This window comes from Notothenia rossii (assembly GCF_949606895.1).
Source record: "Notothenia rossii genome assembly, chromosome: 3".
NCBI classification, from domain to species: Eukaryota; Metazoa; Chordata; class Actinopteri; order Perciformes; family Nototheniidae; genus Notothenia; species Notothenia rossii.
In genome coordinates, this window is record NC_136901.1 from 58,860,731 (window position 1) to 58,878,747 (window position 18,017).

The following is an 18,017-nucleotide window of genomic DNA, read 5'->3' on the forward strand; positions in this document are numbered from 1 at the left end:
ATATGACAGTGGTCCGGAAACCAAACAAACGTAATGGAAAGTAGATGAATGATCTTTCAGACGGCCTGTTGAACCTGTTCTGCTCTCCTCTCCCTGCTGTCAGTCAGTTGTCCTGATGGAGCGTCACACGGCGCTGCCAGGTACCGGCTCATCAGAAGCTGTTCCAACACGTCTCACTCCACTTAAAAAGTGCATTTTTGCTAACAATAATGACCATGATATGTCAAGATTAGTCAGCAGCCTGTGGTAAATGATCCCCACGTCAAACCGTTGGTACTTACTGACATACTTAAGAGGCCATATTCTTATTTGTTTTCACGACAGTGCTGTCAGTTCACAAGATAATGAACAGGCATTTGTCACATGTATTGAATTAATGGTTGAGTAAGTGTTTGAGGGAATGCAATGTTTAAAATGCTGAGCGGAGGGAACACCCTATCATACCTGAGTGAATCACACACACCCTGGGTGTGTCTTAAAGTGGCAGAACCTTAACCTGCTGCTCTGGCTTATTCATTGAATTTAGGCACACAATAAATGTTTAGCATTTTTAAATGTAAACAAAAAGAATATTGCTTTACTTCCATGTTGTGCTATATTCCTTCTAATGTATATTTAAAAAATGCTGTTCACTTTCAGGGCACTGCAGGAGTTAATCAGAGCGTAGTGTTTGATGTCCTGACCCAAGGGAGTGTGTCAAACATACTCTGTGTACTGATACATACGACACTGAGCCACTGGGGTCAGAGCACATGCACATGTAGTCTCAGCTTGTGCGTTGTTCCATCTTTCTATTAGTTTGATCACAATTCAAAATGGTCAGGTCTGTTTCATTTATACCATTAAACTACCTGATTCCAATATGCCTAATTTAGTAGTGAAATTGACGTGGTTTATCCAAACAGCCCGTCCTGGTTGCAGCACGATGTTCCTCTTGCTGAAAGACTGTGAGAGGGAGAACTGATGGGTCCCTGTGACATGGCTCCTCTGTCGTCAGTGTGCTTCTGACTGCCACATTCTGCATTATTTGTGCAAATGCTCACACAGTTCACCTGTTTTTGGCCGTTTTTTGCTCGGGTTGTATTCCTGTATCATAGCAAGTGAGTCTCACAGCCAAAGTCCCTCCCAGTGAAGACACCGGAGTGTTCTGCCTTATTGTCATTGCAGACAATGCCATGCTGTACAACATGTATTATTATTATACTCGTATATCTGCCTTTTATGCTTCAGTGCATTTCTGGGGCCTTTGACTCTCCCAGGTCAGGTCTTGGCAGAGGAGTAGAGTTCTGAACTGTATGAGCTGGACTCTTCTCCTCTGTAGCCTCTCCACTCTGCTGTAATGTAGCATCCTGTTCTCTGCAGTGTGTGTGTGTTCTAACTGTGTCTCTGTGTCTGTAGGTTTCTGAGGCCCACAGCAGATGACCAGGACCAACAAGTCTCTCTTCCTGGACAAGCGACAAACAGAGTCTGTGTCCCCTTCCATAATAACTATCTATGTAATGGAAATGTATAGATTAACACACGCCTTTGTCAGCTGTGTCATCTATATATTCATATGTATATATAATAAAACTCTGCACTCCGAAAGAAAAGGAAGAATGAAAAAGCAGGTTTTTTTTGGATGTGGAGGCTGTAGCCCCCTGCCCCCGCCCCAGACCCCCCCCCATCCCATCCATCCCTGTCTGCCCTCCTTTCATTGTTGACTTTTTGTAAGGTTTCTTTGGAAACTGAAGTTAAGAAGATAGTCAGCTGGCCCTCTTTTTTTCTCTCCCAGTGGAACCCTCTCAGCATCTTCTCCCCTCTTCACTCAATTTTTTCACTCCCTCCTTTCCAGGCAAATGTAAACATGAAAATTGTTTTGTTTAAAAAAAATCAAAATGTTGGATTTTCTTTCTTGTTTTCTTTTTGTTTTCCTATGGTGATTAGGAGTTTGCCTGTCTACAATATAAGCAGCGGATGGCAACAGTCAATGGTAGAATGATACTCTGGCTCTCTCCCTCTCTTTAGAGCTCTGAATTATTATTAAATCTGTTGTAAAATGGTCTTCTCCAAAAATACCAATAAAAAACATTACATAACTCAGACTTCCAAGCACATGTCATTATCAAGTGTAACGGGTCACAACTGCAGGTGACTCGTTATCAATAGATGATGTGGAAGAATGGACAGCGAAGCATCTCCTATGTTCTCTGGCATTTATTCTGAGGACAACCTCAAATCAGGTCCTTTTAACATCCACGTCGCATATCACTGCTCACATCACTGTTGGTATATATACATATTACAGAATTGGAGAATAATTAAGAAATTGCCAAGATAACATTATTTTTGAGTAATCAAATATAATACAAACATACCTGAGGACAACAAACACATAATGTCCTTAACAACCACTGTGCACGTCACTGCATCATCACTGTGAGGGGAGGCACACCGGAATAAGTTCCCTGAGGGAAGATTACGCAGATGAAGCCGCTGACGTCAGTTCGTCTTCTTCTGCTTTGGGTGTACTGGCAGGCCGCAAACAACTTCACGGCGTATACTGCCACCCGAATTCCATCGAGTTGGGGACTGGCTTCAGTAGGGAGTCCCAGCAGCTTCTACTGAAGCCTTCAGAGTAAATCGCCAGAGCGCCGACACCTCATCTCCACCGCTCCCATATTTTATTTTGTGTTGCCCAAAAGTTAGTCTCGGTCCATTGGTGCGCTGGGCTAATGCTAATGCCAGCAAATACAATGGCAGCTTCACAAAACGAGTTTTACGGGGCGTGGTTTGCAATTCAGAAATTTGAACTTTTTTCTCCCCAGGAAAGTACCACCTCTCTAGCAGGGACTGAAAAGGGTGTAAAAGTTATCTTTTTGGTGTGAACGCCAAATCCCAGGAACTATCGGAACTAAACGGGAAAAGTACTCCTGTGTGAGCGCGCCTAAAGACGTGCAACTGGAAAGTGTTGGGAAACATAACTCAAAAATATTAAACGAAACAATCTCATAGAAATAAAATTCATAACTTATGAATTAAACATTCACAAGCTTATAATGTATTCACATTTGTAACTCCTATACACAAGCACCTTCACAACAAAAAACATCTCCAAAGAAAATGTCAGCAGGATGGTTTGGGGATAGATTTTCTTTATCAAGTGACATTGTAGAACAATCTGGTGGAAATCAAGTCCAATGTTAAAAAGCATGTCGTATACTGTCAGGGTGGAGGAATGGTGTTCCTCTTCAGCGACATTTTATATAGAATTTCTGAGTTTAGGTTCAACGGGTCCCTTGTGAGGCTCGGGGGTTACGGTTAGCTCCACAGGTTACACACACATCATTCCTTGTTGGCCAAATAATGTGAAGGGTTTGAACATGTGAAGCAGTTTAAAGTTGATCAGAGATGTCTGTGATTAAAATAGATTTTCATTTAGTGATATATATTGGTTATATGTACATATATGTAAAACTGACATGCATATAAACAGTGGCTTGAAAAGTATTTAGCTTGCCGGATTGCAAGGGATGCATTATTGTCTTTTGTTAAATATTTTTATTTTGTTACGCCGATCTGTTTTTCCCTCCCAAATTGTGATCAATAAACTAAATCTTATCTCAAAATTATTTTAAATTGACATCGGTATTAAAATGTTTCTTTAGAAGAACCAATAACTGAAGTATGCTGTTAGCATAAGCATTGAACCTGTGCTTTGGAAGCTCCATGTTGAGAACACTGTAGGCCTTACAACTGACCTCGTCTGTGGGGGAGGGGGACACTGGCTTGTGGGTAGCAGAGCGGAGCTTTCCTGGCGTTTCAGGCTGCAAAAGTTGAGCAATGTTCAATTTTGAAGCTTCTGAAGCTTTCGGTGGAAGCGTCAGCCAATCAAATCATATGCCAGTACAAGCTCTAGCCAATCAAACCGCTGCTTGTGTGTCAGGGGCGGGAGATTCATGTGATTGGTTGTTCGAGTTTCAGACACGCCCGCCGGCAAGCTTTTTTTGAAGCTGTAGTGTGGACGGGCACCAACGCACTAGCCCACTGCGCCACACGCCTCCCTACAACCTCCAACAATATTCCAGGTGCAGCTAAATAATAAAATAGCATAATAAGGGATAGTAAGGTGATCGTCAGTCAGGACCACACGCACGACTCAGGACCACATCGACGGGCACGACTCAGGATCCAGACATAACCTTCCGTGCTGACACCCTGCCAGGTAACAGACACAGAGACTCCTGATGAGGCCCAGATACTGTAATGCTTTTATGGGATAGGAGTGCAAAGGGAGGAGAAGAGGTCCTTCTAAGCCTTTAGCAGCATAACTAGGGGCTGATTCCAGGCAAACTTAAGCCAGCCCTAACTATTAGCTTTATCAAAAAGGAAGGTCTTAAGCTGAGTTTTAAAAACAGATAGGGTGTCTGCCGCCCGAACACAAACTGGAAGCTGATTTCACAAATGTGGAGCTTGATAAGAGAAGGCTCTGGCTCCCATTGTACTTTTAGAGACTCTAGGAACAACCAACAACCCTGCATTCTTGGAACGGGAATCTCTTTGACAAGAGAATCGTGAATGCTTTTGATAAAACAATCCCACTCATACCTGGATACTCATCAAGACAAAAGACTGCAAAAAAAGGCAGGGATATATTTGTGAATATAAAATGTAGTCTTTAAAAGAATGACTGGTTAGTACACTTGTGTCAAAAAGTCCTTATTACAGCACAAGAATAAAAGATCTGCAGTATCCACATAATGTGGCTTGGTAGGATACGGAGCGGTTTGAATCACGGAGATCATAGTGACGTTCTGAGAGAGAGAGTGTGTGAGTCAAACATACGTCACTGTACACACACACACACACACTCACACTGCAGGGTCTGACTTGAACCTGTGACCTGTAGCTGTACACTGGTGACACCAGTGCGGGGGGGGGGGGCACCAAGGGTTCACAAGTCAAATTGAAAGAACCCCCCACCCTGCTTTCAAAGACCTCCCCATGTATACTAAATAATACGTGTGTGTGTGTGTGTGTGTGTGTGTGTGTGTGTGTGTGTGTGTGTGTGTGTGTGTGTGTGTGTGTGTGTGTGTGTGTGTGTGTGTGTGTGTGTGTGTGTGTGTGTGTGTGTGTGTGAGTGAGTGAGTGAGTGAGTGAGTGAGTGAGTGAGTGAGTGAGTGAGTGAGTGAGTGAGTGAGTGAGTGAGTGAGTGAGTGAGTGAGTGAGTGAGTGAGTGAGTGAGTGAGTGAGTGAGTTTGAGTGTGTGTGAGTCACAGAATGTTCAGGAGGACCACACCCAGCTAGTTGAATTGCTGTTGGCTTGATCAACCCAGGGTGTGTGTGTGTGTGTGTGTGTGTGTGTGTGTGTGTGTGTGTGTGTGTGTGTGTTGCTTGGCCACTCCTCTGTCAAAGCTTTCCCTCCTGTTCCAACAGACTGACACTACAGAGGTCTGAACACGTCATGTTCAACTGGTTCACCTTTATACAGTCTCTGATTCTCACTGATAAGTTCCACCAGAGACTCTGCTCTGCTGAAATGATTTCTAAATCCACATTATGCCAAATAGTAAATGTGCTGGTGTGAAATCATGAAGCAGCTGGAAATCCACTGCCTGTTCCATTACAGATATCATGGAGACGTGTGGACTCAGGCTGGACTTTGCAGTTCAACATGTTTGAACAATTGAACCGGCTGCGGTTCAGTTGACACTGAACAAGCTTTGTCCTGTCTCTACGCTCCGAAGTCACTCGTCATACCAGTTTGTCCAAATAAAACTATTGGTACTATGTGCAGCCTGTTAACATATTCCCTTTAGCCTGCTACTGTGAAGAGAGACTTAAACACCTGAAGATGACCTTTGACTCGTTCTAATGTGTACAGCTCACACAGTTCATCTCTCTGTATGCCTCCAACAAAGTGAGCGGAATACTTCCTCATTTGAAGTGTGTTCTGTTATATGTACAGTGTCAGGCTACAGACTATTGTCCTAGGAACCACCATACAGAGTGTGTGGCATGGGGAAAGGATTGAGGAAGCCAATTATCACAAACACACCTGCAAACTCACATGTTGTTAAAAAGGTGACATGTTGGTAAACCGGACTGTAAAACAAGCCAAACCACATTCCTGATTTTGGGTCATTACAGACTCAGTAGAGTAAGGAGCAATTCCATTTAGATTAAATTAGTTCATTTGAAAGTGCCTGCGCCCTGCTGCTGCAAAGAGGGGGCAATGTTTGTTTTTACATTTCAAGTTTACTTACATGTCCAAATTGCACATCTTGGGTCCCCAGGAATACACCCATCAAGTGTGGACTTATGAACTGTTCCCAACATGTTCTTGTGCAGAATAAACCGGTGTTCTTGTTTATTACATTTGTAACCATTTTTCAAAACACTTATAACGAGTTATACTTTTAAAAAGTAGTCACGACAAAATGTGCCGTTTTAAAAAGTGTTGGGGACATGTCCCCAGTGTAAAGGACACCTGTGGATATACGCCTCCTCTCCTATTGGTCCACAGTAGGACATGTGGAATGCTGCTGGTCCGGAGGAAGGCTCTGCTGAACAGATAACACTGGGCAGGGTGCTAATGCAGTTAAAGTGCCTATATTTACTGCTCGGCTATTTAACTCTCTGTATAACATGCATCATATCACATGTAAAGGTAACTTCACATGAAAGAAACTGTGGAGTAGATGGTAGGTTTCCTCCTGAAACATTGTGGAGATCTTCTGTGTACATCCCTCATATGTACACTCTTTACACATGTCTATCATCTGAGACACAGGTGGCTTCTTCTGTTTCAAAGTCAATAACAACATATTCCTGTCCATTTCTGAGGCTCATGTATCTGACATAGTGTGTTGCTTATTGCTTAAATCACAAATATTATTTTAACAGTTCTCCCTCCGTTACTGCTGTTTTGCTCCTTTTCTTGTGTCCTTCCCTCTTTTCTTCCTTCCTTCCTCCTTCTGTCTTTCTTGTGTGCAGGATAATGGACACTGAGGCAGATCACTTGAGGAAGGAGGCCACTCCCTCAGAAGCCTCAGGTATTCCTGCATTCCTCTCAATGATAATTGAAGGTGAAAAACAGCCACGGTTTCACCTGAAAGCTAATCTCCTTCAGACTTCTCTTCTAGGTTCAGAGTCTGGCTGTCAGACGTCCTCATGACGGAGTGTTCCCCGCTGAGTTCAATAATCAGAGGGTAATAATAATCAGAGGGTGCAAGTAACTAAGTACATTTACATAGTACTGTGCTTAGGTACAATTTTGAGGTACTTGAACTTTATTTGAGTATTTACATGTTATACTACTTTGTACTTCTACTCCACTACAGTTCAGATTGTAGCAGCTCCTGGGCGGGGCTCTCAGTGATTCTCTGCAGCTCAGCCTGTCTCATCTTGTCTCTCTCCGCATTGCGTCCCATTCCATCTGCTCATGTCTCCTTTAGCCTTCAGCCTGGGATCGGTTTTACTTGATCATGTTCTCTTGACCTTTTGCCTCACAGGAAGTTGGGAGTATTAGATGAATACACTGTTTAGTTGTTTTTATCTAAGAAAACAGCAACACACTCGTAGTTATCTCAGGTTCTGGAAAAAATATTTGAGCTGACTGCCTTGGAGATCATCAAACAGAATCTGGCTGACATGTTGGAGTCTCTGACATGTGTTAGAATACAAACATCCCATCATGTGTACCCTGTCCACACAGAGGCTTTCCTTCATTAAGGACACATGCCCAAAAAAAAGCAGCATGAAGTACAGTTCAGTCAGGGCTGAAGTCTGTGGAAGAGGAAGGCCTGAGTGCAGCTCCAACTGTGCCACCTGGTGGTCACACATCATACCTGTAGCTTAGAATAGACTGGGAGGGATGAAACCCTCTTTAATGCTCACACATGCAGAGCACACAGCACACAGTGACATTTGTTCTCTCTCTGCTTTTAACCCATCCTAGTACCAGGAGTCTAGTACCAGGAGCAGTGTGCAGCTAGTGCACAGCGCCAGTGCTGAGGGGGGAAGGGGGGTGTCCGGTGCCTTGCTCAAGGGCACCACGGCAGGGCAGGAGGTGAACTGGGACCTCTCCAAGTAGCAGTCCACACTCTATATGTTAGGTCTGTTCGGGGACTTGAACCGGAGACCCTACAGCTCCCAGTCCAAGCCCCTACTGACTGAGCCACTGCCACGGCCTAGTTGTTTCTATTTTCATAGTTCTTTGTGGTACATTTTATTATTGCCAAACTCAAGGTTGATTTATTTATTTACTTACCCTCTGCAGGGCCAGACCCATAGGTTGGACACCAGAGGACTACACTTGCTAACTGTGTTACAGCAGCAGTGTCACATACAACCACATATAAGTGCATCATACTGCACAAGGAGTACTTTTACTTTTGATTCTTTATATACATTTTGCTGATAGTACTTCTATCACTGTACCTAAGTAGTGAATGCAGACCCGGCTTCAGACTGTCTATAAAATGTCATTTTAAAAGTGGAGTTAGAGTCTGCAGCTTCTGTAACATAGCCATTATGCTAATGTAATGGTGGCGGTCTATCAGTGTGTGTATTTACAGTTGGTTTTATCCAACGTATTATCAAACACTGAAATCTGTGATTTTGTTGGATAGCTTTTGCTGTTGAGTTTATGTTTATATGCTGCAGGCGAGACCTATGCTCAATAAAGATACTTAAATAATAGCATATTATAGATATGTAAATCATAGATACATTATCATTGAACAGCGTCAATTAACTAAGTACTGCATTTAAGTACAATTTTGAGATACCTCTACTCCCTGCTCACACACGACTGCGTGGCCACACACAGCTCCAACACCATCGTGAAGTTTGCTGACGAAACGACCGTCATCGGCCTGATCACCGACGGCGACGAGACGGCGTACAGAGAGGAGGTCGAAAACCTGACATCTTGGTGCCAGGAGAACAACCTCCATCTCAACGTCAGCAAAACAAATGAGCTGATTGTGGATTACAGGAAGCAGCAGGGAGAGGGACACGCCCCCATCGCCATCAATGGGATTACGGTGGAGAGAGTCAGCAGCTTCAGGTTCCTCGGTATCCACATCACTGAGGACCTGACATGGACTCTTCACACAAACACCATCACCAAAACAGCTCGACGGCGGCTCTTCTTCCTCCGCAGGCTGAGGAGTTTCAACATGGACTCCAGGATACTCTGCAACTTCTACAGTTGCACCATAGAGAGCATCCTGACCTTCTACAGGTGCACCATAGAGAGCATCCTGACCTTCTACAGGTGCACCATAGAGAGCATCCTGACCTTCTACAGGTGCACCATAGAGAAAAGATCCTGACCTTCTCCAGGTGCACCATAGAGAGGATCCTGACCTTCTACAGGTGCACCATAGAGAGAGGATCCTGACCTTCTAAAGGTGCACCAGAGAGAGAGGATCCTGACCTTCTCCAGGTGCACCACAGAGAGCATCCTGACCTTCTACAGGTGCACCATAGAGAGGATCCTGACCTTCTACAGGTGCACAATAGAGAGAGGATCCTGACCTTCTCCAGGTGCACCAGAGAGAGAGGATCCTGACCTTCTACAGGTGCACCTTAGAGAGAGGATCCTGACCTTCTCCAGGTGCACCAGAGAGAGAGGATCCTGACTGGCTGCATCACGGCCTGGTACAGCAGCTGCACCGCCCTCAATCGTAAGGCTTTACAGAGGGTGGTGAAAGCTGCACAGCACATCACCAGGACGGAGCTGCCATTCATGGAGGACCTTTACTCCCAGCGGCTCAGGAAGAAAGCCCTCAGGATTATAAAAGACCCCCATCACCCCAGCCACAAACTGTTCAGTCTGCTGCCGTCTGGCAGGCGGTACTGCAGCATCCGGAGTAGGGATGAGTATCGTTAGGATTTTATCGATACCGGTACCGGTACCGGTACTGCTTATCGGTATCGGTATTTTTCGATACTCTTATCGATACTTTTCAATAATTTGGTGTTAATAAACTAAAAAAAGACTAAGGCGATGTGCCTGCAAGACTGCACCCAGGTAAACAAAACATATTACCCGTGCGCAGCAGCTAACCTGCCAGCGAGCCGCTCAGGTCACATTTACACACGGCGCGGCTGAAGCCCGCTAGCACTATTAGCACTATTAGCACTAGCAGTATCGCTAGCACCGTTTAAGATTCAATGAGTGTCTCGTTTGCAAATGCTTCATTAAGTTGCTTGTGTTACCCCCTTTACAAGCAACTAATTGAGTACATAGATTGCACCTTGCACTATCGTCACTACATTTTTTAAAAGTGCATCCAGACCTTCGATCGCTTCGCTCTGTCCGCCATGCCTGCGGGAGTCTCACAACAATAATAAGAGTGCTGTTGAGAGAGATGAGGAGTGGCATTTACAGTGGCCAATCAGAGGGGTCTCAAACCGGATACATCACACGGGATGAGGGTTCCCAACAAACCAGAATGGTTTAAAGCTAAACTAAGGAAGTAGAAGTAACAGATATACCGATAGCAGCACCGTTTGTCCAGCGGCTTAACGGTATACCGATACCGTCCAATCAGGTACCGGTATTGACTTAGTACCGGTTCTCGGTACCCATCCCTAATCCGGACTAAAACCACCAGAGTCAGGGACAGTTTCATCCCACAGGCCAGAAGACTGTTAAACACCTGTTGAAACATCCATAACATTCATCTGGCTGCTACTTAGAATTTATTGATCCAATATATCATATTCCAATCACTTGTATATAGACTCTTATTGCACTATTTTACAATTTTACAATTAAAAATAATAAGACTGGCCTTGCCTTACTGCTACTTTGTACTTCTACTCCACTGCAATTCAGAGGTATATATTGCATTTTTAAACCAATACCTTTAGTTACTTCACAGATGTGGATGAATGATGTGAAACATAATCAAGTGTTAAATCAGACTTTAGTTCCACCTGGAGTAAATCCACAAGCTACCCTGCAGTATACAAAGTCATTCAAACTAGCTTCACCTTCACCAGCTTTGAGAACCCTTTAATGATCATGATGGGGGGGGGGGGGGGGGGGGGTGCTAGTGACTTATCCCACATCGTCCGACCGACCCACTTTGGTACCGGACGTCCCGATGGCCAGTCCGCCACTGGTGCCCGCTCAGCCTGGGCCCCTCCCTGTCCCCTCACCTACAACACTAGTATACACCCTTACCAGCTAATCACAGTGTTCACATAAACATAGGGGGCTCACAGTATCTATAAATGGATTACATGTACAGCTCTGAGACCACTCCCCATGTTTCTTAAATCTCTTTCTCTACATGTACGGCAGCCATTCCATTCCAGTGTCAGCAGATTATAGAATCAAATAAAAATAAGTACATTTGATTCAAATACATACCTATAAATAGTAAAAGCAGAGAAACTGATCATTTTGCTGGGCTCTGTATGAATATCTTAAAGCAGCTTATCAGTGTGCTTAAATTGTTGTGTTATTTTAGCACGAACCATAAGAGCCCCAAAGCCATGGGAGACACAGAGCTGAGGGTCCGACTGAGGGCCCGGCTGAGGGTTGGTCCTGTTCCAGATTGAGAAGTCCCTGGACGGACCCCCCTCCCTCTTTAGGGTTCATGGCCTGCAAACCTCTGTGGATACTTTGTATTCTTTTTCTATAACTGCAATATTCATAAAGTATGGATAGAAAAGACATGAAATGGACTGGCTGAGCAGCAGGTGCTATGTATTAACATCAAACAGCATCACACACACCTGTTCAGTCAATGTCTCTAATGAATTCAAGTTGGAACAGGTAACAGCACTTTTATGACCTACAGGTTTTATATATCCTAAACTTAAATACTGCCACAGTCGGGATTTGATCCTGCAATCTTGCGGACATAATGTCCTTCAGAAATGAATACTTGAATACTACTTCAAATACTTTCAAATGCATTAGAAGGAAAAGTGGGTGCTGCAGAATTGTGTTTTCCTCTCTTTCCTCTCTAACCCCCGACAGACTTTTCTTCCTCAGCTTCTGTGTGTGTGTGTGTGTGTGTGTGTGTGTGTGTGTGTGTGTGTGTGTGTGTGTGTGTGTGTGTGTGTGTGTGTGTGTGTGTGTGTGTGTGTGTGTGTGTGTGTGTGAGTGAGGAAGAAGAAGATGTGGCAGAGCGTTAATATTTCTTCCATCACAAATCAATTCCTTTCAAACAACCTTGTTACATTTTTCAACAATTAAGACTTGTTTTTTGCAAGTCAGTGGTCAGAGTGCATACAAAGCTTAGAAATAGAGCTCAAGGATGAAGATTTGAAGATGACTTTCATTGAGTCGTTCAGCAGGGTGTGTTTGGTTTCTTACTCGATCCAACTTTGGGACTACTTATTCCTGTCTTTAATAGCCTGACATGCCCTGAATGCAGAATATGTATACAGACAGTAATTGACAATAAATACAGATTTCTTGGACTGTAATGTTTATTGAATCCCCAGCAGTTATGACAATGTTCACAATGTGGCTTTGATCTCCATTTCGTCAATAGTTGCTTTCATTTGTAAACACAAAAAACAGTCAAACTACTTCAACATAAACCCATAACATGATCACTCCCCCTACACGTGACACCCTTTATATGGAAGGGATGAAAAGCCCCGCCCCCAAGAACAGTATTTCCAGGAATCCCACTTTCTGATAGGTCAAGGGATTCCTGGGAAAACTGGACCCCGGGAGAGGGGAGAAAGACAGAGAGCCCCCCTCCTCACATCAGCTCAGGATCTGCCCCCCCCCCCCAGCCGTGAAGCTGGGCTCCATACACGAGCAGACTGAATCATCGTCCTTTAAACTCCTTAACCACAGATGTCTGAAATATTACAGGTTTAGCATGCTGACATTAAGTTATTTATTCAATTATTTAAAAAAACAAAAACATATTAATACAATATATTACATGTAATACAAATATTTACAGCATATAGGAAGGTGAAAAACGTTCACATTTGTCCTATTTCCTCAACTTATTTTAAGGTCTGGATGTAAACAGAAACCACATCCTGTGACATTGATCAACCCCCCCCGCTGTTTCGATCCTCCGTCCCGAGCTACAGTGCTTCATCTCAGACTACCAGCTGACCGGAGATGCAGCACTGCACCCTGGGCCGCAGGGAAGAGCACGAAGTCAGCTGGAGGACAGACAGTGAAGAAACCATGTTTCACAGCACAATGCAAAAAAGGACTTGTTTTTATTTATTTATTATTTATTATTTATCTTTTATCGTCTTCACTGTGTTTATGTATGGACCATGTACACCAAGACAAATTCCTCGTCTGTGTAAACCTACTCGCCAATAAACCTGTTTCTGATTCTCATGTCTCTATACTGATTTCACTTCAACACCGTTCGCACAGTCTCTTACAGTTACAGCAGAATCAAGAGACTTCTCTAAGCATCATGAAGTACAAGAGTTAACAGAGGACTAACGTGACCAATCAGATCACAGAAAGCACCACACACACACACACACACACACACACACACACACACACACACACACACACACACACACACACACACACACACACACACACACACACACACACACACACACACACACACACACACACACACACACACTCTACTCACCTCCCTGTTTCCTCTGACATCTGAAATGAAACACACGTTGTTGAGAGAGAGACTTTACACCACACACAGCTGAGCTCCTACAGTCTCATTTCAGCCCTGAACAAAGCAGAACCATTAAAGTCATGTTCTTCTGAAACATGGGCATCATATCAACTGTATGTACAGATATTGTTTCTAAACTGCTTACGGGAACTCTTCTCTCTGGAACCACGTCGGTCTAAAGTGCAGACCCCATCTCTGTGTAGAGGCCTGAAGAGGGTCTCTTACCCTCTGTGCAAGCTGCAGAATGTCCAGTATCCAGTCTCAACACCTGATGGAAGATATTTACACATGTTTAAATAAACTGCAGTGCTCTCATTGGCTGTAAGCTTGATGTGCAGTCCCACTGTTATCCTCCGTATCATCAGAGAGCCAGGGAGAGACTCCAGCCTGCCCATATAAGGCCTGAGCCAGCCTTTCTGTTTGGGATCATGGAAAATGGGATTGCTGCTTTAGATAAACATTCCCTCTCCAGTCTGTGATCACTCACACTGATACCCCCCTCCCCCCCCCCCCCCCCCCCTCATCTCGCTGGCTGCATTCATTTCCTTTTCTAGTCACAGTGGGGAGAGACTCACTTAAAAGATAGCAGAGGGAGAGGAGAGGAGGAGAGGAGGAGAGGAGAGGAGGAGAGGAGGAGAGGAGAGGAGGAGAGGAGACACACACACACACACACACACACACACACACACACACACACACACGAAAGAACAGTCCCACAGTCTGTTCCCAGGAAGTGTTGCCCTCACTAAATTAAGCCAACAAACTAATCCTCTCCCAGTGTGTGTGTGTGTGTGTGTGTGTGTGTGTGTGTGTGTGTGTGTGTGTGTGTGTGTGTGTGTGTGTGTGTGTGTGTGTGTGTGTGTGTGTGTGTGTGTGTGTGTGTGTGTGTGTGTGTGTGTGTGTGTGTGTGTGTGTGTGTGTGTGTGTGTGTGTGTGTGTGTGTGTGTGTGTGTGTGTGTGTGTGAGAACAGGCCTCAGTCAGAGTTACATTGTCTCTCACAGCTGAAGATGAATGAGTGAAACTGTATAGAGTTATGACAGGAGCAATATGATCTCAAACACACTCACTCTATAATAACTCCTCTATAAAACACATCAGCTAAAAAAAACTAAGGTTTTATCACTTTTTAAATGCAGGTCTTATGAATAACGCTATCAGAAAATGGTGATGGAAGGGTGAGTCGCAGTGAAGGCTAACCTCACAGTCGTAGTCTACAGGACTGTGTGTGTGTGTGTGTGTGTGTGTGTGTGTGTGTGTGTGTGTGTGTGTGTGTGTGTGTGTGTGTGTGTGTGTGTGTGTGTGTGTGTGTGTGTGTGTGTGTGTGTGTGTGTGTGTGTGTGTGTGTGTGTGTGTGTGTGTGTGTGTGTGTGTGTGTGTGTGTAATCTCTCAGTTGAGCCAAACATTGCCTAATATGGTCCTCTTTCTCTTTCCCCTTGGCTCTAAATCACACACAGGAAGCCCTCTCTTCATGTTACTCCTTTCATAAGTAGAGTCACCAAAAACATGAAACATAGTCCGGCTCACTCTCAGCTGACTGGAGAGCTAAACAGACCAAGTGCAGCACATTAAAGTCTCTGTAAGAGTGCTTCCTTATATCAATGACCAAAAATGGCAATGCTGCGGTACACTGAGTGAAACACTGGACCGGGTCAGAAACACGGGAGCTGTGCGGGGGGGGGGGGGGGGGGGGGGTTAGGGTTTAGGGGTGTTTCTTAGCTTTTTTAATACGAGTGTTATAAACGCTCTATCCAAGAGGTCGCCGAACAATCTGAAGAGTTACATGACGATAATACAAATATTACAGGTCTATGCCTGTGACCTGTTGTCACTATGGCTACATACTGAAAGGCAAGAAAATACATCAGTATGCTGTACATGCAATACTTGCTACAGAATCCTTTTTGTGACCAAAGACATGGCAACACAGCTACTGTACTCTCAACAAGACCAAAGACATGGCAACACAGCTACTGTACTCTCAACAAGACAGTTCAGAAATCCAGCTGGGAGGAAATAAAGGCAAGGTCAGTACCCAACATCATGGAAGAGTGTGCTGCTGTGGTTTTGACTCTTAGCTCCTTCACCCCACAGCACCCAACCCCCCCCCCCCCCTTTATCTTCCATATGCCCCCCTCCCCCTGCATGTGAAATGGACCCTGGGAAGCATGTTCTCCTGGTCCCAAAGGGGGCTGCTGTGAGTGTGTGAGTGTGTAAGGGTCATGTGAAAGTCCTTCTAACCCGGTGCCCCCAAGACTTTTGACTCCTCTGTAAATAAATACTGCATTTCCTCCTCTCCTCCCTCCATGCTCTTTCTCATGTCCCTCCAGCTTTAAACAGCTTCACAAGCCTGATCTGGGACCAGGGACCTGGATATGACACTGTGTAACATTAGCACTCCTCTCCTCCAGCGTCAGGCTGCCGTGTGCTGACCAGCAGAGCGTCACTTTATGCTACCTGCTGCAACACCAAGAGGAAGTTAGGATTCTCACCATCAGCGACCAAACCAAGCTGCTACTGAGATATATGTATGTATAATATAATCATATATATCTGTGACTGCCATGAGCTAATCGTGATTTACAGAACACTTGAACATTCCACTACAATCAGAGGAAACACGACATGAATACATTGCTGTACTGTTTTTCAGTAGACGTTAGCGTGAGGACAGCTCTGCCCTTTGATGACCTTCACTTTTTCCAAGAAGTGTTTATGCTAGAAATAGGGTTTTCCCTTAAGGGTGGAACTCTGCTCAGGTTAGGATTGTGATTGCTTGAGGTGAAATACGGTCATTTTTAATATTCATACTTGTCAAAAACAGTTCATAAATATGAGTTACCAATAAAAGCTCCCTCTCACATCTAAGAGCTACAGTGCTAAAACTCAAGTGTGTGATGTCATCAAGGACGTGGTGAAAGTGCTCTGAGATGACCCTGAGATCACACAGGATGATGTCTCGACTCAGGACCCTACGATAGATTATCACACGGCAGGGTTAAATGCTCGATTCTGATTGGTCAATGAAGACATTCCAAGGTCTAGTATTTCTTTATAGCAGACCACTGCTATGTAAGACAGAGCATTGCTAATGATCATCGACAAATGATTAGATCTGTATTTAATAATCATTACAAATGAATGTGACTTATATATGCCTAAACACTGCTCCCTATATGTATGTGCTCTAAATCTGCACCTTATCCAAAGACATTCATTCATATTTAATCATTGATATACATTGATCTGTTATGTGAATGTATTGACACTTCCTGTATGGTTGGATGAAATGGCCTGCATGGAACTCTATGCAATGACAGTAAAGGTGAATCTTATTATCTAATCTAATTATTTGTCCGTTTATCAGGGAACACCAGGGAGGGATTTTTTTAAATGTTCAGTTTTATTTTTATGGGCACACTTTTAAACAAAGAGTTCGAAGAGAGAAAATTGACAAAAATGAGGACAGGAGAGGCAATACGAAAGGGTGTGTGTGTGTGTGTGTGTGTGTGTGTGTGTGTGTGTGTGTGTGTGTGTGTGTGTGTGTGTGTGTGTGTGTGTGTGTGTGTGTGTGTGTGTGTGTGTGTGTGTGTGTGTGTGTGTGTGTGTGTGTGTGTTGCTCCTACCGGGTCCATTTCTTGCACACCTTCACAATGTCCCTCTGGTCCATCTGTCTCTGAGCGTTGGCACACAGCAGGTCCTGAGGACCACACATGAACACATGAACACATGAATACATGAGCATCAGGCGTGTGTCTTTTCCTTACTTATTGTTCTCGTGTGAGATTGATGTCAGTCACACTGAGGAGGCTTTGTGCCCATTAAAGGAGATCTCAGCACCCCACACTGCCCCCCCCTCACACAGGGGCTGAATGTAATCCTTCTCTGTAAAGATTCCGTCCGTACAATTTTGATAATTCACACCGTGAATAAAGAAAAGAACACCTTAAGGCAGAATTTGAAATGTTTCTTCACCCACGTCTATATAAATGATGTCAAAAGCCTTTGGTTGAGTGTTGCTGATCCTCCACATTTTTTTGTTTTGCTCTCAATATTTGATCTAAAAAACTTCAGCTTCATCTCAAATTCTGCTTTAGTTCAGTAGGTTGCTCTGCTCCGGACGTAGCAGAGGAACATTCTGAGAGTTGTCATTTGAAACTCTTGGACCACTGCTTTTGATTCACACCAAAAATGTGGTGATGGTTGTCTTCAGTGGACATCAATTTGGCTTTTTAGGAATGTATGATTTCATAGCATTCTAGTGATATGCAGGCATGTTTAATACATTTGCAAAAACCTTTCTTTGAATCATCCAAACATGATGACATGTTGGTTTATTGGGCGACCTAAGTCAAGTTGCTGCCTGGCTGCC

At 44.1% G+C, this 18,017-nt stretch overlaps 2 protein-coding genes and 1 long non-coding RNA gene across 5 annotated transcripts in view; 2 read left to right on the top strand and 1 right to left on the bottom strand.

Moving 5' to 3' along the window:
• csnk1a1 (casein kinase 1, alpha 1) overlaps nt 1-2,078 on the top strand; it is a gene marked incomplete at its 3' end in the record, with an annotated part of 29,541 nt that extends 27,463 nt beyond the window's left edge. For both annotated transcript variants that reach the window (XM_079671855.1, XM_079671857.1), the window contains one exon: nt 1,399-2,078. In XM_079671855.1, coding sequence (XP_079527981.1) covers nt 1,399-1,406 — 8 coding nt within the window. The remainder of the gene's footprint in view (nt 1-1,398) is intronic.
• A 133-nt stretch (nt 2,079-2,211) lies between these two features.
• On the top strand, nt 2,212-11,039 carry LOC307033400 (uncharacterized protein). The gene is made up of 4 exons (XM_079671858.1): nt 2,212-4,204; nt 6,976-7,034; nt 7,125-7,190; nt 8,813-11,039. The coding sequence occupies exons 3-4, from the start codon at nt 7,153-7,155 to the stop codon at nt 9,318-9,320; spliced, it is 546 nt and encodes a 181-aa protein (XP_079527984.1). The 5' UTR covers nt 2,212-4,204; nt 6,976-7,034; nt 7,125-7,152; the 3' UTR covers nt 9,321-11,039.
• A 1,384-nt stretch (nt 11,040-12,423) lies between these two features.
• The window catches only part of LOC307033403, a 6,048-nt gene continuing 454 nt past the window's right edge, over nt 12,424-18,017 (bottom strand). The window contains exons 2-4 of one of the 2 annotated variants that reach the window (XR_013806495.1): nt 17,272-17,345; nt 13,792-13,914; nt 12,424-13,624 (exon numbers count right to left, since the gene is read on the bottom strand). This is a non-coding gene — a long non-coding RNA (uncharacterized lncRNA). Of the gene's footprint in view, nt 13,915-17,271; nt 17,346-18,017 lie in introns of both variants that reach the window. The other variant, XR_013806496.1, reaches the window with a different exon arrangement.

Bases quoted from the DNA above. Each gene is read 5' to 3' on its own strand.
- LOC307033400 (XM_079671858.1), top strand. From the start codon at position 7,153: ATGACGGAGTGTTCCCCGCTGAGTTCAATAATCAGAGG. The intron at 7,191-8,812 runs GTAATAATAATC...GGCCACACACAG, and splicing joins CTGAGTTCAATAATCAGAGG to CTCCAACACCATCGTGAAGT.